Source organism: Entamoeba histolytica, genomic scaffold (genome assembly GCF_000208925.1).
Source record: "Entamoeba histolytica HM-1:IMSS scf_1104750518851 genomic scaffold, whole genome shotgun sequence".
NCBI classification, from domain to species: Eukaryota; Evosea; order Mastigamoebida; family Endamoebidae; genus Entamoeba; species Entamoeba histolytica.
In genome coordinates, this window is record NW_001914922.1 from 4169 (window position 1) to 25357 (window position 21189).

The window sequence follows — 21189 nt, forward strand, 5'->3', positions numbered from 1 at the left end:
TTAAATAATATAATTGTTATTATTGAGATGGATATTGAAAAGTGTGAATATATTAATTTTTTAAATATTAACCCATAAATAAGCTTCTTCTGTTGTTGAATAAATAATAGAAATCAGCTAAGAAATGTTACAAAAAATGAACTAGAAATAACTATTAAAGAGAATAAATAGTAATATTTCATTTACAGTATCTCTTGTTTTTCAAAGAACTTTATATTTTTTTGAGTACGTGTATTTGTTTTATTATTTACTAATAACAACTCATTATTAAATGAAAGGATTTATTACTATCTTTTTTTTCTAATTAAAAAACAACTATTTAAAGTAAACTTCTTTTCTTTATTGTTTGTTTTTTCTTTGCTTAGTAAAACAAAACTTTTAGAACAATAAGCTTTGTTTATAAAAAGTTTATTTATAATGACAAAAAGAATATATAGAAATAAAATTTGCTTATTAAATATAGTAATTTTTATTTTCATAGTTTTATATTATGTACAAGAAGTTTAATTATTAAACTTCATAAAAATAAAATAGATTATATGTAATATAAATTAGTCTGAATTGTGATATATTAAATATACTATGAATAGACTTTATATATGTATTATATTATGATTTTGTTTGATTAAATATTATTTTTATAACGAACAACAAATATAAGTAATGATAAAAATATTTGTTCTAACAAACAGCCTTATTTCTATAATAGTCTTAAAATATTTATAAATAGTATTAATAAAAAAGAGACTAAATTCAAATTAATTAATTTAGAATAAGATAACCACAATAATAGCAAAGAGAACAATGAATGGACTTGATGCAGCATCAAGATTATCATAATTATCTGAACTACTTCCTGGTTTATTATTTGAGCTTTCATTTGGTTTATTATCAGAACTTTCATTTGGTTTATTGTTTGAGCTTTCATCTGGTTTATTATTTGAGCTTTCATCTGGTTTATTATTTGAGCTTTCATTTGGTTTATTGTTTGAACTTTCACTTGGTTTATTATCAGAACTTTCATTTGGTTTATTATCAGAACTTTCATTTGGTTTATTATCAGAACTTTCATTTGGTTTATTATTTGAGCTTTCATCTGGTTTATTATTTGAGCTTTCATCTGGTTGGTTATTAGAATTTTCATCTAATTCACTGTTTGAACTACTTTTTTTATCTTCTTCATTTTCTATGTCATTTTCATGAATAGACTCTTTCTTTGAAAACAAATCGTAAAGGCCAACGTCTTTTAATTCTTGTTCGATATCAGGAATAACGTTGGTTGCAGTAGTGAATGCAATAAATAATAAAAATGCGAACATTGAATAATTTATCTTTTTCAGAACTTCGTTTAAATATATTATATGTCATCAAAAACTAGTCTTTATGCTCCACTCAACCCCTTTTATTTGAGTTGAAATTAATACACTTTATTCTTTTCATCTATTAACGTTTGTTCCTTTGTCTCACACAGATTTCCTAGTATTACTCACAAAAAGTATTGATGAGAAAAGTTTTCAATTACTTGAAGATATTTTATTGTTCTAATTATTATGCTTGAGTTAAAACGAATGAGAGAATTTCAGTTGAATTGAGTTGACTTGAATATTTCAAAGTTAGAAACAATCAAAAAATGAAGAAAAATCCCAAAATGAAATATGGTTAAAATTGGTAATATTTCATAATATTATTATAGTTTAATATTATAAATTAAAAAAAATTTTATTAATTGGTAAGAAAAAAGAATAAGTGAGTTGCATTAGTTTAAATATTATTAATAAATTATTCAATTTACTAGTTTTATAGTTAAAATTAATTTTATAAAATATTTCCTTAGAGTTATTTCTTACAAGTTGTACTTCAATAAAATATTCTTTATGATTATTATAAATTATTATCTTTTCTTTATTTTCATTGTTTTGTCTTCTTGGATTTCATTAGTTTCATTCTTCATTTCATTTTTTCATTAGTTTTTATCCCTTCATTAACCACTTATTGTGTTACCAATTTCTGCTTGATTTTCTGATTTCCTTTGTTTTAATTTTGTATTTTTTTCCATTCCTTTCTATTTATAAGAATAATGTATGTTTAAATAACAATATGTCATCTCATCAATGGAATATTAATTAATGTCTATCATATTTGGAATGTTATTTAATTTTTATCAACAGATAATTTTTGGTTGTAGTACTGTCAAATATTTGTTTTAATCTAATTAAAATTAATTAAAATAAAAAGTAGTTAATTAAGTGTTATTAAATTTATTTTCTATTATTCCTTGCTTGGTGGAGAATAACCCCTTCATTGAGTTTAAGACTTTTTACTCATCCACTATTCACTTCTTCTTTATCTCTTTGTTGTTAAGACATGTAAATTTCTATTTTTCATTCTTTTATTTACATTAAGTCAAAATCTTTTCAAACACCTAACTTAAATATTCTTCATTTAAGTAACTGTTTCTTCTTTATTTGAATTTCATGTATATTAAAACTTCTCATTCTTTACTTTCTTATTTTATGATGAATATACCATTAATACTATGTTTATTATGTCTAATTTCATTCATCATCAAAATGTATATCCATATATTTTATTTGATAGTATCTATATTAACACATATACTTGCATCAGAACAAGTAAAAATACTATTATCTTTACAAATACACGTTCTTCTATTATAATAAATGTCCAATAATATTCTTGAAGTATTGAATAAGAAATTTTCTATCAAACACTAACACCATAGCCAGATAATAACTGATAATTCAAGTCTTATGACTATGTTAATATTTATGGTGCGATTCTGAATTACAACCAAATAAATAACATTAAAATTGTTAAATGTATTTTATGATATTGTTATTTAATACATGACCATTAGATACATCAACTCATACTTTGGTTCTGGGGAAAATAAAATTATTATTCTTAATGAACATTAATATCATTTAATAACATCACTAGTATAATTAAGTATTGAACCATATTTAATTTCAAAAAATGGTCTATAACTTATTTAAAACAACAATCAACTGTGAGACAGAAACATGTAAGACTTACTATCATTTGAATAAGAGAAATAAGTTAAATTTGGTGTATGTTCAATTCCATTAACAATTTTTTTGAATATTGATTCTATTCATTTAAAATTCATGTATAACATCATATATATACTAATTAATGATAGCTGACATAATAATTTAATATACATATATTATTGAGTTGAATTGTTTAAAGCGTTATTATACAATTTTACACATATCAACAAAATTGTTAAGTGTTTTTTTTTTCATAATCAAATTTATTATCGATTTTCTCATGTTATGTTAACTATAGTACATTGGAAAAATATTCATAAAGATAACACAATAAAATATAGAGCTTGTATTTGAAGTAATTAAATAATTAATGCTAATCAAATACATTTGTTTTTCATTAAACCAACAATACAAATTAATTAAGTGTTAATAGAATTTGTTTTTATTATTTCTGACTCATATGGGCCTAACCAAAGTTATATGCCTTCTTCCATCAACTCTAATGAGTATACTTGGTTGTAGTAAAAAAAAACAATGTTTAATAACATTTCTCATATTTCTAATGACATTATTTTTAACTTCTTTAATATTATCAATTTCATTTTTATTTCTTTAATTAGTCTATTACTTAAGGTATTTATTATTCATTCGTTTCAAATTATTATTCAAATTATTTTTACATTTATTTTAATCTCTCTATTTTCTTTATTTTATTCTTTATAAAAATTTCTTTTCTCTATGATACCAATCGAACATATTGAAGAAACTGATATAATAACTTCTCCATATGAAGAAAATCCAATAGTGTATATATCTAATAATTGACCTTTTTTCTTTATAACCATTTCTTTTCTTCTTTTATCTCCGTTGTTATTGTGATATACATCTTTACTCATATCATTTATTACACTAGTTTTATTCTTCTTATCAATTATTTATATTTATCTTTGTCTTTTCTTTTATTACTTTTATATGTTATTGAATATTTCTAATTATTTATTTTCATTAGACTTATATTTAATTCATTTATTGTTATAATGACATTGTCATAATTTCTGTATTTTTCATTCAAAAACGTAATTTGTTTTATTTTCCATTTTAACTTTATTTAATCTCATCTGTGTTTCATATAATATTTCCAATTTTCTAAAGTAATATCGTTATTTGGGTATATTTCATTATTTGTTTCTTCCTTATTCTATTTTTCTTATTAGAATCAAACATAATTTTATTTCTACTGCCTCGGACTCTTTCATTTTTTATTCAATTTCTTTATTCATTTTCATCATATATTTTATCTACTTTATTCTTTCTATTCTTTTATTTTAAATTTCTTCAAATCTTATTCATTTTATTTCATTTTGCATGTCTTTTTGTATTATTTTCATTTCTATTATTTATTGTTTTTCTTTGTTTTTTTTTTATTTCATCAAACTTATCTCCTGTTATTTTATTCTGGATATTATGTTATATACACATTGAAAATCTATTCATATAACATTGCAGATCCTACATTCTCTTCCTCACTATACCTTTCTATCATTATTTCATTTGCTTCTTTTCTATGAAAATGTTAATTAATGTTGGAATGTTTATTAAACGTTATTCAATAAAATAATAGAAGTCGTTATTTTATTTTAATTTTTGTGCATCTTTTTATTTATTATTTTACTTTTTACGCATTGATGAATTTATCAGTGTTTTTATTTGATTAACGTTTTTATCAAATATTATACGATTTTATTATATTCATTTTACTGTTAATTTGTTACAAATATTTTTATTATTTTCCAATACCACTAAAAATAATTCTGATAATTACATTATTTTGCATTTTTTCATTTGACTATACATACTAATATTATTAATGATTCTTGGAATATGCAAAAATGAGTTTTTTCCGTTTATTTACAAAAAAAATTATTAACAGTATTTTATTTATTTTAAATTGCTATTAATGAGTTAATGTTTATTCAAACATATATTAAAGAACCAATTTATATCAATAGTTTAATTACTTCATCCATTGTATTATTTTAAATCTATTTTTTTTGTGTTAGCACTTAAATAATTATTATCATTCAACTGTCACAAAAATATATAAAAAATTAGAAATTTAAAGAAATAAAAAATAAACTAAAAAAAGAAATGGGTATAATTGGATCAATACTCCTCTTAATTCAAAAACATTTATTCTTATTTTTTTTAATACCTCAACTAGTCTTAATAGGGTATGTGATGTATAATAAAAATGGTTTCGACGATTGCTATAGTGACCGTACTGTAGCTCAAAGAAAAGGAGTTTCATCATTATTTAGCCCTTACAACTTTACGTTGGTTATTTCTGTGGCATTAATTGTGATTACTTCAGTCAGAAAAGTAGAAGGAAAATTTGTAGTAATGATGAATGTGTTTAACCATTTCCTCAATGGGTATATGTTCCATCGTTCTTTATATTTTATATCTGGAATCCTTAAAGAAAATATTGGAGACACTAATTGTAGTGTTAATAATGCTAAACCTAATGGTATTAGTGGACACTTTTTTACCGCAATATTCTTCTTTGCACTTTTTGTTCATTTACTTAGAAAACTTACCTTTCAACCTAAGCATTCCAACTTGCTTTGTTTTGAGTTTTGTGAACAAAAAAATAATCAAAACTTTTATAAGACAGTACAAGAACTATTTTGTGTTGATGACCTTCCAAATACAAAACATATCCTTCTTGGGAAAGGAGGATTACTTATTTATTTATTGACTTGTTTATTAACAATGGGAGATACTTTATTAAGAGGATATCACACTCCAAGACAAGTTTTTTATGGGATATTATTTGGTATTGTTTCTATCATTCTTTATACTTTGTTCATCAAAATCCCTTTCAAATATCAAAGCTTGACCAATATGATAATGATTATTTCCTCTTATCTTACTTTTTGCCAAATACATTATCATCACTTTAAATTTACTGGCTTCTTTATTACTGGAGTCATATCTATTTTATTAACACATTACTCAATTCTTTCTCAAACTTCATGTTCTAAGGAAGAATAACTCTACCAAAATGAATTTATTTTTTTTATTCATATCAATTTTATAATACCTTATTAATTTTTTGTTTTTTTATTGTATATACCATAAAAATTAACCTAAAATAATGAAGTTGTTTTATAAAAGTTAGCTTTACATAAGTTCAGCTAATTCATCTTCTTCTTCTTGAGTTAAAGTTTTCTTTGTTACTTTTTGTTTAGTAACTTTTGCTTTTGGTGCTGGAAGGTCATGTTCTAATTCTGCTAATTCATCTTCTTGTTCATCAAGAACTTGATCTTCTAATTCAGCCAAGTCATCTTCTAATTCTCCTTGGTCAATGTCTTGTAAATCTTCACCTAAAAGATCACCAATCTCATGAGACTTTTCATTATTTTCACGTAATTCATCCATTGTCTTTTCAATCTTTCCTGCATCCATTTCTTTATTGATTTTTGTCATTTCTTTATTAGCTGCAGCAAAAGACCTGGCAGTATCAACTTTAACTTTAGCACTTTCCATTTCAAGAATTTGACTTTCTAAATTCATTCTTAAATTAATAGTCTCATTCATATTTTTTTCATGCATCTTTTTCTTTCTTAAATGTTGAGCAGCTCCTGTTTTATCTCCCTTTTTCATACATTCTTTTGCTTTTTCAAGTTCCATCTCCATTCTTTTTCTATCATATTCTTCTTTTTTTTCCATAGTTTTAATTTGTTCATTCATTTTTGCTATTGTTTGTTTTGTAGTATTTCTTCTGAACCAAGACATTTTTTCTTATAAGAATTAGTTTTTTTTAGTTCTTTTTAACAACAAATTTAAACCAATCATTATTTATTATAAAACTCTTTTTTAGTTTTGTTTCATATATTTTTAGTTCAATGATGAGAATGAGATTTATCTTAATCTTTATCAACAAAAATTCACCATTTCCAAAATTTAAAAATTTTGTCTTAAAAAGAGAAAAACACTTTTTATTTATCATTATGTTATTTGAAATTGTTCATTTAAACTTCTTCTTCTTTCACACTACTTTCATTTTCTTCCCTTGAGGCTTCTTCATTGTTTTCCTCGTCTGAACTATCAGTGTTTTCTTCTTCTTCACTATCTTCTTCATCATACTCTCCAGCATTTGGATCATATTCTCCACTTTCATCATCTGATACTTCTTTTTTATTGTCATCACTTTCATCATCTTCATCATACTCCTCATCTTCATCTAAGAATTGTTGGAACCCTGCAGAATCTAATGGTTTTTTAGCTTCTTCAATAATATTTTGTGCTAAAGTTGTATCACCTACAATACATTCAGCACATAGCCTACTTATTAATTCTGCAACGTCTTCAATAGATTCATCTTCACAACTTGTATTCATTTTTTGTTCAAAGAAGTTATATAGAAAATCAATGATTGAATGTGGATTAATTGTATTTCCTTTTGTTTTATATTTTGATATAATACTTTGAACCATTGAATCTTTTTTTTGTTGTGAATTAACACCACCAAATTGATGTTCAACACATAGTCTTAATGTAGACCAACAATCCATAAGTCCACGAACACTTTGTTCGAATAACTTAAATTCATTTTCTCTACCATTCCAGGGTTGCATGTTAAAAGAATATAATGACTGTTACTCATAAATGAAAAAAGGGTTTTTTGTTAAAGAAAAGTAAAATTTTGTGGTTTTGAAGAAAAAAAATAGTTTATTTAATTCCATTGAGAGTCACAACAATTGTTCTTGATCCACCATTATCCCTATGTTCATTTAAATAGATACCTTGCCATGTCCCTAAACACAAATCACCTTCTCTTATTGGAATATTTAAACTACATCCAAACATAGAACATTTAGCATGTGCTGGCATATCATCATCTCCTTCCATGCAATGTTCATATGGTTTTGTTCCATCTGGGATTAGTTTATTAAAAATAGTCTCCATGTCTTTTCTTACAGCTACATCACATGAAAATAGTCTTAGTAATTATAAAAATTAACAAACATGGATCACAATTTTCATTAATACATAATGAAGCAGATGTATGCATTACTAATTTATGTTAATCTATAAGTCTAATAAATGGTAAGATAAACAAACAAAATACATTACACATTCCAACTTTAATAGTTTTGAGTTGTTGAGAAACACATTTAATAACTTCATTAGTAATTAAATGAGAACCTCTTCTTTTTGAAATTTTAATTTGATTTTGAAACCAAACAACTTGAGGTTGGGGTTGATTCATAAAAATGAACAGTTTCTAGTTCTTGGTATAAAAAGAAGAAAGAAAATAATAAGATTTGGTAATAAAAGAAATGATTAAAAAAACGAAGGTTAAGTAGTTTATTCTTTTTTATCAAAAATATTAAAATATCCATCAGCAAGTTCTGTTGGTAATAATCCATTCATTACGGCATTAACTAATTTTAGTTCTGATAATGCCTCTACTACTCCAGAAGGATCAGAAATGACACCTTCATTATTAATTGATGAACTTAATAATTGGATACTATGTTTAATTCGTTGTTTTACTAACTCGTTTGTCTCAGCCTCTTCCTTTTTCTTTTGTTGTTGCTCTGTTTTTTGTTGTTCTTGTTGCTGTTCTGCAACAGACCGATCTTCTTGAACATGCTTAGGAATAGTAAATTCTTCTTGTTTCTTTTGAGCTCTTTGTTTAGTTCCCATTTCCATAACTTTTTGAGTAAGAGTAGTTCCAGATAATGGTTTGATATAAGGTAATGGGTCATAGTCTCCCTTTTTATCTGCAAGTTCTTTTGCTAAATTGATAACATCATGTATATCTTTTATGTCTGGATATTTCATGAATAGCATCATTGTCGTTGAATATTGTGATGACTCTAAAATAGGCTCTCTTATTTGGACCATCATCGCAAGGAATAAATAATCAACAAATTCTAAATTGTTTCCATAAGCAAAGATCGCATCCCATACATTAAGAACATCCATTACATGGAATTCTCTATCAAATAATAAACGTAACCAACGACTAAGTTTTGTTTATTATATGATTAATAATAATAAGAAACAGAAGAAACAAACGTTCCAAATATGACTAAATGAATTCCTTCATATTTAAGATGTAAATATAATTGATTATCTAATTTTTCTAATTCTTTAAATAATTTATCACATTTTATCATTAATTTAGTATGCGTAGCAGATCCATCAGGTGATTCAATTGTAGAATTTCTTGTTTCATTTGGGTCATAAAAATCTGTAACACTATGCATTAGTAAATCAAACATAGTATATGCATCATGTTCCATGTATTGTTCATCAAAAATATAAGACATCACTTTATATACATCCGCATTAATACTTTCTTTAAATTCATCTTTCATAAGATTATCCATAACTTCTTTTGTTCCTTTCCATGACTGGATATCTCTTGATATACAATAATACAATACACCTACTAATTCATGAAATCCTTGATTATATTGTAATTCGCTATGTTCTAATGAGTATATGACACAAACTCTTTTGATATGTTCTCTAACTTGGTCATTTCTAAAGAAATCATATTCACTAAATAAACGTAAAATATCAACACCAACTCGTTTTTCAACATCCATTTCATTAAAATGTTGACACCAAGGGTTGTTCTCATTAATTGATAATGGGTCTGGAATGGTATCGCTCTCTTCTGTTAACTTTTTTAAATTTTTTTCTCTTATAGGTCCATTTTCTAATTTATCAACAAGCATTTGATATTTGTTTCGTTGTTGTTGTGTTTCTTCAATCCATCCATTACCACAAATTCCATGTAATGCTCCTAAAAAGATTCTCCAAGCAATGGACCTAATATCCATTGTATCAAATCCACTATTAATACCAACTTCTTTAAGTGAAGAATACCCATCGTCAAAAACAAAGAACTTTTTAAAACAATCTAATTGATTAGTAGTTTGTATGTCTGTTTCAGTCATATTTCTTTGAGTTAACTTTTTAAGATCTTTTTAAATTCTTTTAGATTTTTCATTAAAAAGTAAATAAAAAAACACGCATTACAAGAAACACCTCAGAAAATATAAAAGAGCCAATAACGAAAGAAAGAGAAATCCATAACAACCAACAATTATAAATGATAGAAGAGCATATGAAATAACTATTATTGGTATTAACATAAATAGTTTTATAATGAAAATAACATAATATAATCATCATGAAATGCTATAAACTATTTCATTCATCACTTCATTCATTTTCATCGTCACAACTATTTTAACAATAATTTCAATACAATTATCATAATAAAACATATCAAATATATAAGTATTAATAAAATAAAAGTTGAGGTTACACAAAAATATGAGAAATGAAATGATAGAAATAATAAAAGAAAGTCGAAATGGTGTAATAAAAAGAATAAAGAAAGCATTTTATAAGAAAATCAATTTTAATGAATTAATGAATATAATAGAATTAAATGAAAGAAAACATGATGTAAAGAAAGTGTTTGAATGTATAATAAATGAATTAAATGAAAGATATTTAAATGAATGGAAAGAAAAGAAATATGGTGCATATATAAGAAGTGCAAATTGTACTTTCAAAGATAAGAAATTAACACTAACAACGTGTGGCTATTGAATATAAAAAGAAATGTATTTTTCCAAAGAGTAAAGTTACAAGAAGGAGTAAGTATGAGATGAAAAGGCATTAAATCAAAAATACTCCACTGCAATGCTTTAAAATATTGTAAACATTGTCATAACATTATCACATCTATTAGTCATATCTTGTTATGATGTAATGAAGAATAATCAAATATTAAAACACTAATATGAATATTAACCAAATATTTAAACATTTATTAATTACTTAATTTAATGAATTTGATGCAATTGATTTAAATATTAAATAAACAAAAATAATCACTTCACAATCCCACAAAACCCAAATTTGAATTTATATTAAATGATCTTTTTCATTAAAAAGTAAGTCATAACCAAAATTAAAGTATGTTTTCATTTATTCATTGTTTTTGTATTTCACAAATATGAGGAAGAAGATTATTATAAAAAATAATCACGATTCACAACTTTGATAAGTAATAATTTCCCTAACTACTTCTATTCAAGTCCAAGGCATTACAGAATATTAATGAATTATAATTGACAGTATTATTTCCATATTTATATGTTATTTGATCATTTTTAAATATTCAATCAGTATATTTCCCATATTTGGTAGTTTCAAATATACTAGAACAATTCAATATTTTGGTGTTTTTTGGTAAGGAACGAATTGGAGTTGATACTTTGTTATATAATTTTACTCCAATTGGGGTTAATTATTATAAAATTTCTTCTAGATTATCAATATTATATGGCTAGATGGTTTGTCTTTATTAGTGAGTAATTCAGTCTTCTCCAAATAGTTTTTATGAAGTAGCAAAAGGTAAATTGGCTCAACTAAAATAAATTTAAATTACATTGTGAATATTTGTACAAGAAGGCAATATAGTGAAGAGCCTAAATTCATCCAAAGCCACAATTGGAATTTAATTTCTCAGATAATATAGTACAAATAACACAAGAAACAAGAAGGATAGGTGTTTTGGATTGATGTTGTTCAAACAAAATGATAAAAATAATCCAAAAAAAACAGAAATATAAATGAAGATGAAGAGTGTGTTTGAAAAATTTAACCAAACGACTTATTACTATATATAAATAAACAAAATAATGGTTGGTGATAAAAGTCTATTAAAATTCTAAAACCATTTCATCTTCAAGAACAATAATTTCACGGTCTAAATCTTTTAATTGTTCTATTACTTTATAGTATGAATAACTTTTAATATGAGTAGCATAGACTTTAATACCTGGTAATAAATGTTTAATACCTTCTTGTAACATTTTTGGAGTCATATGGTTTGAAATTAAAGCACGTTCTTCAAGTTCATTCGATAAAGAAACTTCACAAATCACTCCCTTTAATTTAGGCTCTTCACTAATTCTTTTCCAAAAAGGTTCATAGTATGTTGTATCACCAGTAAATGCAAATGCACTAGTTTTATTAGAAATAATATATCCTAAGGTCAATACACTATGAAGACATTTTACTGCAGTAATAGTAATTCCATTACTCAAAACACATTGTTCTCCATCTTCTATACTTTGAAATGTCATAAACCCCTTTTCTATTAAATTCATCCATATTCCTTTCTTAAAGATACTATCATTTAATTGTTCTAACACAATATGACTACAATGAAGAGTTGGTTTACATACTTGAATTAATTCGTCATTGTAAAATGATTCAACTAACAATGAAATACCACATGTATGATCAATATGGGCATGAGTTAAAACAACATCTTTAATCATTGGAATTTCTTTTTCTTTTAATCTAATTATTCCTGTTCCACCATCAATTAACGCTACTTTAGTTTCTTCATTTAATTCACCACAAAAACACATCAAACAAGTGGATTGATTTTTAAATCCAATATTTCCACCACAGCCTAAAATTCTAACTTTGAGACTCATTAATTTAATAAAAAGTTCAAAGATTTTATAAGTTATTTTAAAGTTTTGTTCTTAAAAATTTTATATTTATTAATAGTTTCAAAGTCTTAACAAAAAAATAACTTTCTCTTAGATTAATTTGACTCAACAAGTAGTCAATATAATTAAATTTTAAAGAATGATTTATTGAATAACACAATTTTTTATGTATCTAATTTATAAAAAAACAATATATAAGAGAGTTACTACTTTTAATTAGACAATTTATGAAAAGACTAATATCTAACTCAGTACAAATTTATAATACAAAGAGTGGATTTGTTATTCTTATTATTCGAAATTAACAAAATAATAAAAATAATTAATAATTAAAAAAGTATTTTGTTCATTATTCAATAACAATTTATATCATTTAATTTGTCTATTTTATTTCAATTATTTTTAAAGACATTTCTAAATGTTGTAATTATTCTTTAATTATTAATAATGTTGAATATATCATTCTATTATTTCTTTATAAATTGTTCATTTAATGTTTTGATATATTCATTGATTGGTATTGACTATTTTTTCATTAATTTGTCATTTATATTATCTTGCTTATTATTTATTAATATCAATTCTTATTTGAAGCAACATATATTTACTATTTCATTAATATGTAAATTATTTATCGTTTTGTATATATAAAAGTTAAAATCTTCTCACTTCTCATTTATTATTTTCTTTATTCCTAATGAAGTCCAATGAATTTAATATAATATGAATAATGTTTTCAAATATATTGAAGATTCCTGTTCATTTTAAAAGACACTAAAGATGAAATAAATACCATTTCTTGATTGAATAATAACTTAAATAATATCAAATAAGAAAAATATTCATAAATAATGCGAATAGTATATAATAACGTTATGATAATTCATTACTTAGAGTAATAATAAAGAATATTTACAGACCAACCAAAATACTTCAATTTTACTGACAAAAGAAATCAAATATATTAATTCACTTAATTACACTCATAAATAGAAAATCATCAAACACAATATGATTTTAATTAAAATGTTAAAATATGACAAATATGTATTTTAAAAATACACAAAAACTTCAAACCAAATCTCAATCTCTTATGTATAATAATAAAAAGTTAAATATCTTAATTGAAGCAAGTTTGTTAAAGAAAAACACTTTTATTATTTATTCCTTTTAAAGGAAAAAAAAAATTATTATTTAAGTCAAAGTTAGTTTTACCGAAATAAATAAGAAATACCAATCTTTCAAATGAAGTAAAACAAATATAAACAGTAACAAGAACTATTATATATTTCAATAATAATACAGATTATTTTACAATACATAAAAACAACAAAAATAAGATGTATAACTCATACATAGCCTGAAGAAAAAAAAGATTCGTTATGTTTTTTTTTAAAGAGGAGTAATAATCAAATAAAATATTACTAATTTAATTTTTGAACTTAAAAAGGAAATTTAATCTAAATAATTTTTTAAGTTATAAAATTTTTTTATGAATAAAACTTTCACTTTTCAAAAATGAAAGAAACCCTAAGGCTTGATCTTTAAAATTATAGGAAGAAAATGGAAAAACAAAAAACAAGTTTGTCAACGCCAGAACAAAAAAAGAATTTAATAAATGCTAATAGAAGAATTGAAAGAAGAGGATGTCAAGAGATGATTTTATTGTCTATGATTACCTGTTTTGGTTATAAAGTTCAATTTGTAAGACCAAAACATGGATGTAAAGCTCTTCCATATGTACAAGTCCAATCAATAAAAAGAAATAATGATGTTCTATTTGAAAATGATGAAGAATTTGAAAAGAAATGTATTGATAAGAATGGAAAAAGAGACAAAGAGATATATACCTCTCTTTCAATGGAAGTTTTTATTGGTATTGGAAATAAACTTGGCATTCAAACAAAAGGAACACTAAGAAAACCGAAGCAAGTACGTCCAAAATTTACTAAAGTTACTGAAATACTTTGTTCTACTATTAGTATTAGAGATAAACAGATATTCTCAATTGGGCATGAAATTCTTGAAGGAATTGTTTCTTGTCTTAGACAATCTGATTGTAATACTGTCTTTGGACTTGATGAATTTTTATCTTTGGTGCAACCTAAATGGGAAGAAGAAAGTAAACATTTTATGAAAGAATTAAAAATGTTATCAGATAACCCAATTAAGACAAATGAAATTCAACCAAGTCTTTTTAAAACAAAAGAAATAAAACTCCCTACTATAAACTATTTAAAAGAAGAAGAGGTTATGGGTTTTGATGATCCTAAAATGGAAGATTGTCCTACTTCATACGAAACACCGTTTCAACCAGATCTGTTTCATCGATACCAATCTATGGTTTCGCGTTCTATCTCTGAAGCTTTTATACTCAAAAATACTCAAAATTCAATACCAACTAAAGAAATACCAGAAATTAATAACGACACATTAGATAGTTTAACAGTCACTGATCCATTACCATGTTGAAATAAATGATCTGTTTAACAAATATGCACAATTTACCTTAAGTGAATAAAAGAGTTCTATTAAGCTCATACTAGTTTCATGCTTAATAGCTTTTTTATCACTTTTAGAGTAGTTTTAAAGAAATAAAAGTTAAATGTTCAAGTTAATAGAAAAACTAGAAAATATAGTGTATATTTCATCTTATTATATTATTGATAACATAACGATGTAATTAATTAAGTCATTATTTTATTAAATAGTATGACTACTTTTTATTATTAAAAAAGTTTTAAAAATAATTAAACTTTAATTCAATAAATTTATTCTAAAGTTATCTATGTTTCATATAGTTATTATGTTGAGTTTTTAAAAAGATATTAATAAATATAAGTTAGTATTTTTAAATAAATATTTCTCATTTTGTATGACAAAAGTTTATAAAAAATTCTTATCATTATTTTTCATGGAGTGATTTTCTTTGTATTATTTAATATTAAATTAATTTATGTTAAATACTTCTTGAACCATTATCTATTTAATTTCTTTTTCTAAAACATTAATTTTTTTAACGTTATTTTTCTTAAACCAAATATAACATGATAAAATATTGTCTAAAATAACAGTACAACTTCTCTTTGGTAGTTAAATTAGTTAGTACAAAATCTTAATAATATTCAATAATAAAACCCCTAAAAATTTTATTTATTGTGTATCATTTTACAATTTTATTGGTTATTTTCTTTTATGAGTTAAAAAAATAGAGTGTTTGTTTTGTACTGTTATATAATTGTTTTGTTACTGAAACAGAACGGAAAAATGACTTATAAATTCCGAATAAACAAATCGGTATTTTTAAAAATTCTAAAAATACTTATCAACAAAAACAATATAAAAACAATGAACATTGTTAAAACTTTTAATAGATTTAAGTTATGAGAATATGATGTGGTAAATAATAGTTCTTTCATATTCAAAAAATATAAATTTACCTTAAAAACACTTTTCACCTTTAAGAATTGAATTAAAAGTTAAAAAGATTATTACATTAAGTCTTTAAACAAATTGATGTTATAAAACTATTTTCATACAAGAAAAAAGCAGAAGCTAACATAATATTTTTTTATTACTTTGAATTTTTTCATCAAGTTTTAAATTAAATTCTTTTAAATAAACAATTATTTGATTAATTAAAATAAACAAAATTGATTTGAGAATAAAATTGATATCTTTCTGATTAAAATATTATTCACAGGATTATTGTTTTATTTCATTAAAAAGAGGTAATTTATAAATTCAATTAAAAAGTAAAAGAATTTGTCAATGGAGGTTAGATTTTAAACTTTTTTTATATAAGTTATATAAAACACAAAATTAGTATTTGTTTTTTAAAAATGAAAAAAGGAAAGATAAAAATAAAACAAGTTGAAGTCAATCAAAAAACTATATGTAATGATATATTTAATAAATAATATAATAAACATAGTAAAGAAATTAATTCCAATAGAAATAAGCTAAGGATTGGGAAAGAAAAATACCAAAAAAGAAACTGATAATTGACTATAAACTGAACTTATTTATTCCATGAATTTGTGTATTTTTAATATTGAAGTAAATGGGACGATGTGGAATGAAGATTACTTACCAACGAGAATAGGACATGTTAAAGAAGCGATAGAAATGATATTAAAAACAAATTATTTTTCTGGATATTCAATTGTGTTATCAGATAATAATTCAACGATGATTATTTCACCAACAAATCAAAGACAGCTAATTAATTGTATTGATAAATTAAAACCAAGTTATTATAAACCACATCCATTAAGATGTCTTCGTAAAAGTTTATTTATTACACAACAGAGACAGTGGGATTCAGTTCATATAGTTTCATTTATATCTTCTGAACAAGCATTGTCTGATGCAGTGTTAAGAAGAAATGAATTATTACAATTAAAAAATTATCACGTAAACTTTGTACTATTTGGAGATGTCTTACAAATTACAAGCCATACTAAGTCGTTAATTTTTAGTCTTGTTAAACGCCAAGGAAGGAGTTGGAAAATTACTGAAGTAAATAGAAATAAACAAAATCCATATCAAAGATTACTGATGAGAATGTCAGAAGGAATAGCAATTGTTCCAAAACGTAGAATACATCAATTAATCCCATCAATTAAAACAGGACAACTTCCATCAGAATTTAAAGCAAGTAAATATATTTCATGTAAAATTATTAATTATTTTACAAATGATTCAGTACAAATGATTCCTGTTCCAATTGTATCAAAAGAAAAAATTATTTCAATTATTAGATGTGGAAAATGTGCTATTGAAAAAGAAAGATGTGTACCAACATCAATAATTGGTAAAATGTTTTTGATTGAATATTCACCAATATTATTTAAATTAGTATTTAGAGCTGATCTAGTTGTTGAATATATTACTATTTTTAATGGAGAAATTAAATACTCTATTATTGAAAAAAATAGAAGAGAATTTCTTCTTTTTGAAGGATATTGTGGAAACGAGAAATTTAGAAAGAATATGTATTGGACAATTGATCCTGCTCAACAATTTATAGATAAATTAGTTGAATGTATTAATCAAGAAGTACCTTCAAGTTATATGAAAATTATGGAAACTATTTGGACTGACCACAAGAAAGTATTAAGTAAGATGGAAGAGAAATATATGAATATGAAGAAAGAAAAAGAAATTGCAAATAAAGTTCCTGAAGGAACAAAGAATGATACAAAACGTGAAACTGATCTTACTGTTAGGAATGAAGCTGAAAAAAAATCTGAAGATAGTTATTAAGTATCATATCTCTTGTTTTTTTTCTATTATTCATATATGTTTAATTTCTATTATGTTGCTTTATTCTAATTATGTTGTTTCATCATTTTAAAAATTATTATTTTATGTTAAATGATAATATTTAATAAAAAAAAATCTAAAATTTAATTAAATTATTTATAGTTTTATTCAATCACATCTTTTTTACATATATTTTAAATGTCTCTTTATCTAAATAAGATTCTTGGTTAATAATATTTCGTTTTGATAATAGAAGATTTGATAGAATTGGAATATTAAAACATCTAAATGAACCACAAATATTTTTTTATTTAGTCTTTTGATATATTAGAATGTTGTGTTTTTTTTTTGTTATAATTCAATTTTTCATTTGAACAAATACATTATAGATTTCATTCATTTTAGGTTATTCTATTTCTATAAATTTATTTATTGGTTTAGTCTTATAAATAAAGACTGTATTTTTTTATTAAACAATTTAGATATTTTTTGTTTGCACTGTTCATAAACGTCTTGAGTCTGAATTAATTAAACAACTTGAACTTTTTATTTTATAATAATTATCACATTCGTTGAAACCATTTAAGATAACCAAAGTAACAAATAGAATAGTCAATAAATTCTTATTAGACTTGATGTCTTATTAATTAGTGTAACTTGTTTAAATTCAACTTATTTTTGAATTTAGATGATAGATTATAACTTAATACTTGAACTACTATTATTTTTGTACGATACATTCAAATCAATGTCTAATAAACATACAAAATTCAAAAAGAAAGAACTTAAGTGTAATTGAAGTAGAACTAAAGAACAACTTCTATATTGTTCATGACGTTTAAAATATCTTCACAAAAAGAATTATCAAAATTTACAATTTCAACAAAGGTAGTGTTAAATAGAAGAATATCCATAAAAATAATTAAAAATAATTCTATTTTCTAATTTATTAAATTATAAAAATTTTTTAAGTAATTCTGATTGTATAACTTCGATGTGTTTAAAAAATTTTCAAATAAAATAAAAAACAGTTTGAATAATATTTAATTTCAAATTAATTTAAAGAGTAATATTTAGTAAGAAACAAAAATTTAAGATTTGAAATTTTTCTGTTGTAATATTATGTGAAAGGCATAAGACAATCAAATAACTTTTGCAGGGAACGATATGAAAAATATTAAAAGTGATAATTTTAATTCATTTATAACATAAGAAGATTTTATAATACAAAATAAAGAAGTAAACTAAAAAGTTAAAAAAAAAAATAAACGTTATTCTTAAAAACTAAAAAAGAATATATTAATAATGCAAGATGATAAATATTATATGAATGAAGCTTTAAAAATGGGTCAAGAAGCTTTAAATATAGGAGAAGTTCCTGTTGGTTGTGTTGTAATTAATTCAAAAGGTGAAATTGTTGCAAAAGGAAGAAATCATACAAAAGAATTTCAAGACGTTTGCTTAAATTAGTCATTAATGGTATTGACTCCCCTCATTATTTATAGGGAACTCAACATGCTGAAATAGTTTGTATTAATCAATTAGTTGAAAAACATGTTCATTTAAGTGAATGTATTCTTTATGTAACATGTGAGCCATGTATTATGTGTGCTGAAGCATTAAAACAATGTGGAATTACAAAAATTATTTATGGATGTTCTAATGCTAGATTTGGTGGATGTGGATCTGTTATGACAGTAATTAAATCAAGTCTCTATAAATCAAATCATGAAATAAATTATTGTTATCATTCATTAATGGAATTAGAAGGATTAGAGTTATTAAAATGTTTTTTCTCAATGGAGAATGAAAAAGCACCAGAACCAAATAAAAAGAAAAAAAATGAAGAAAAATGAAAAAAAAAGACAATTAAATTTATTCATAAAAGTTTTTGATAATTTTAATTTCAATACCTCTAAATAAATAACAAAAGAAATTAATAAAAAAATAATAACCATAAAATATCTTTTTGTATTTTAAATTTGTATTAAATTCTTTAAAAAAGGAGAACAAAACAAAGAGCTTAACTGTGCTTCCAGAACATTGCAATAAGAATGCCAACTGCAGTAACAACAATTGAAGCTAATTCAATATAGAAACCATAATTTGGATTTGGTGAACTTTGAGCAAGCCATTCAGAAACGTTATGTGCAAAGAATAAAGCTAACCATAAAATCATTCCAACAATGTTAATAGCAAGAGAGATAAATGCAAATATCAATAAAATCCAAGTTCTTCTTCCTACATTTAATTTAATTTTCTTTAAGCATTTTTGACATGGACCAAATGCATGAAGAAGATAGAAGAGTGCACAAATAAATGAAAAAACTAATCCAATAATTAAAAATACTAGAGCACAAATACCTGATGATTTTAAATCTTTAAATTCAAAAGTATTTCCATATCCATAACGAAGGCGAGAACCGTTGTCATCTTTACAGTTGTCTGTTGTCCATCCAAGTAAATAAAATGAATAATGTACGTTAGCTGTTTTAACATTAGCCATAGCCCATGGAAGTGGAAGAGAAACAATAGTTAATATCGCTCCAATAATTAAAAACACAGCAGCAAGAAAAGGTAGTATAACGAATTTGCTCATAATTTATGATTTCTAGTTCACAAGTTAAACTTTTTTTAAACTGTTTTTTGTTATTAGAGTTTTACTTCTTTTTTACTATTAAAAGTGGATTAATTAATTTTCTTATTAGAAAAGTAAAGTTTCATTTAAAAAAGTTAATGTTTTATTGTGTTTTCTTTGTTTCATTCTAGGTTTTTTACTATTCTTATAGTTTTTCCCATCTCTTTTTAAAAACGTGAAGAAAGGAAAAAAATGTTTTTGACACGAAAAAAAAAATTCCACTCAACTTCCAGTTACCAGAACTTATTATTTTTTATGTTATTTTTTTATGTTATTTTTTTATGTTATTTTTTTATGTTATACAAAACAAACTTAAAATTATATTTTAAAATGAGCTTATACCAAAGAAGACAAAAAAATATTAGTAAATTATCAGAACAAGATTTAAAGTATAGTTGTAGATATGAAGATTCTTGGCACTATAAATATAAAGATAATAATGAAATTTATATTGGTGGTATTGCAAGTGAATTAAATGAAGGGGATATAATTATTGTTTTTTCACAATTTGGAGAAGTAATTGATATTAATATGCCATGGAATAATGAAAGGGATGAACATAAGGGGTTTTGTTTTCTTACATATAAAGACCCAAGAAGTTGTGTGTTAGCCATTGATAATTTTAATGGTATTGAATTAAATGGTAAAACATTAACGTTTGTTTTATAATAATAATATTGTT

At 23.5% G+C, this 21189-nt stretch overlaps 12 protein-coding genes across 12 annotated transcripts, besides 5 other annotated features; 5 read left to right on the plus strand and 7 right to left on the minus strand.

The window, feature by feature from the left end:
* Window positions 1-767: 767 nt before the first annotated feature.
* On the minus strand, window positions 768-1319 carry EHI_169800 (surface antigen ariel1, putative; the record flags this gene model as incomplete). Its single annotated transcript, XM_648541.1, has 1 exon — window positions 768-1319. One exon carries the CDS (start codon window positions 1317-1319, stop codon window positions 768-770), a length of 552 nt encoding a protein of 183 aa, XP_653633.1.
* A 908-nt stretch (window positions 1320-2227) lies between these two features.
* Window positions 2228-2310: a repeat region.
* A 1459-nt stretch (window positions 2311-3769) lies between these two features.
* Window positions 3770-3872: a repeat region.
* Window positions 3873-4020: 148 nt separating this feature from the next.
* Window positions 4021-4629: a repeat region.
* Window positions 4630-5273: 644 nt separating this feature from the next.
* Window positions 5274-6089, plus strand: EHI_169810 (uncharacterized protein; the record flags this gene model as incomplete). The annotated part of the gene is made up of 1 exon (XM_650919.1): window positions 5274-6089. The coding sequence occupies one exon, from the start codon at window positions 5274-5276 to the stop codon at window positions 6087-6089; it is 816 nt and encodes a 271-aa protein (XP_656011.1).
* A 129-nt stretch (window positions 6090-6218) lies between these two features.
* On the minus strand, window positions 6219-6833 carry EHI_169820 (SNF7 family protein; the record flags this gene model as incomplete). Its single annotated transcript, XM_650918.1, has 1 exon — window positions 6219-6833. The coding sequence occupies one exon, from the start codon at window positions 6831-6833 to the stop codon at window positions 6219-6221; it is 615 nt and encodes a 204-aa protein (XP_656010.1).
* Window positions 6834-7069: 236 nt separating this feature from the next.
* Window positions 7070-7675, minus strand: EHI_169830 (uncharacterized protein; the record flags this gene model as incomplete). Its single annotated transcript, XM_650917.1, has 1 exon — window positions 7070-7675. The coding sequence occupies one exon, from the start codon at window positions 7673-7675 to the stop codon at window positions 7070-7072; it is 606 nt and encodes a 201-aa protein (XP_656009.1).
* A 94-nt stretch (window positions 7676-7769) lies between these two features.
* On the minus strand, window positions 7770-8310 carry EHI_169840 (uncharacterized protein; the record flags this gene model as incomplete). The annotated part of the gene is made up of 3 exons (XM_650916.1): window positions 7770-8020; window positions 8067-8114; window positions 8163-8310. 3 exons carry the CDS (start codon window positions 8308-8310, stop codon window positions 7770-7772), a joined length of 447 nt encoding a protein of 148 aa, XP_656008.1.
* A 98-nt stretch (window positions 8311-8408) lies between these two features.
* EHI_169850 (Rab GTPase activating protein, putative) lies at window positions 8409-10015 on the minus strand (the record flags this gene model as incomplete). Its single annotated transcript, XM_650915.1, has 2 exons — window positions 8409-9072; window positions 9126-10015. The coding sequence occupies 2 exons, from the start codon at window positions 10013-10015 to the stop codon at window positions 8409-8411; spliced, it is 1554 nt and encodes a 517-aa protein (XP_656007.1).
* A 73-nt stretch (window positions 10016-10088) lies between these two features.
* Window positions 10089-10218: a repeat region.
* A 150-nt stretch (window positions 10219-10368) lies between these two features.
* Window positions 10369-10945: a repeat region.
* Window positions 10946-11797: 852 nt separating this feature from the next.
* Window positions 11798-12583, minus strand: EHI_169860 (metallo-beta-lactamase family protein; the record flags this gene model as incomplete). The annotated part of the gene is made up of 1 exon (XM_650913.1): window positions 11798-12583. One exon carries the CDS (start codon window positions 12581-12583, stop codon window positions 11798-11800), a length of 786 nt encoding a protein of 261 aa, XP_656005.1.
* A 1581-nt stretch (window positions 12584-14164) lies between these two features.
* On the plus strand, window positions 14165-15073 carry EHI_169870 (uncharacterized protein; the record flags this gene model as incomplete). Its single annotated transcript, XM_650912.1, has 1 exon — window positions 14165-15073. One exon carries the CDS (start codon window positions 14165-14167, stop codon window positions 15071-15073), a length of 909 nt encoding a protein of 302 aa, XP_656004.1.
* A 1560-nt stretch (window positions 15074-16633) lies between these two features.
* EHI_169880 (uncharacterized protein) lies at window positions 16634-17869 on the plus strand (the record flags this gene model as incomplete). The annotated part of the gene is made up of 1 exon (XM_650911.1): window positions 16634-17869. One exon carries the CDS (start codon window positions 16634-16636, stop codon window positions 17867-17869), a length of 1236 nt encoding a protein of 411 aa, XP_656003.1.
* A 1305-nt stretch (window positions 17870-19174) lies between these two features.
* Window positions 19175-19725, plus strand: EHI_169890 (cytidine/deoxycytidylate deaminase family protein; the record flags this gene model as incomplete). The annotated part of the gene is made up of 2 exons (XM_650910.1): window positions 19175-19324; window positions 19375-19725. 2 exons carry the CDS (start codon window positions 19175-19177, stop codon window positions 19723-19725), a joined length of 501 nt encoding a protein of 166 aa, XP_656002.1.
* A 128-nt stretch (window positions 19726-19853) lies between these two features.
* On the minus strand, window positions 19854-20468 carry EHI_169900 (uncharacterized protein; the record flags this gene model as incomplete). Its single annotated transcript, XM_650909.2, has 1 exon — window positions 19854-20468. The coding sequence occupies one exon, from the start codon at window positions 20466-20468 to the stop codon at window positions 19893-19895; it is 576 nt and encodes a 191-aa protein (XP_656001.1). The 3' UTR covers window positions 19854-19892.
* Window positions 20469-20837: 369 nt separating this feature from the next.
* EHI_169910 (RNA recognition motif domain containing protein) lies at window positions 20838-21176 on the plus strand (the record flags this gene model as incomplete). The annotated part of the gene is made up of 1 exon (XM_650908.1): window positions 20838-21176. The coding sequence occupies one exon, from the start codon at window positions 20838-20840 to the stop codon at window positions 21174-21176; it is 339 nt and encodes a 112-aa protein (XP_656000.1).
* Window positions 21177-21189: the final 13 nt, after the last annotated feature.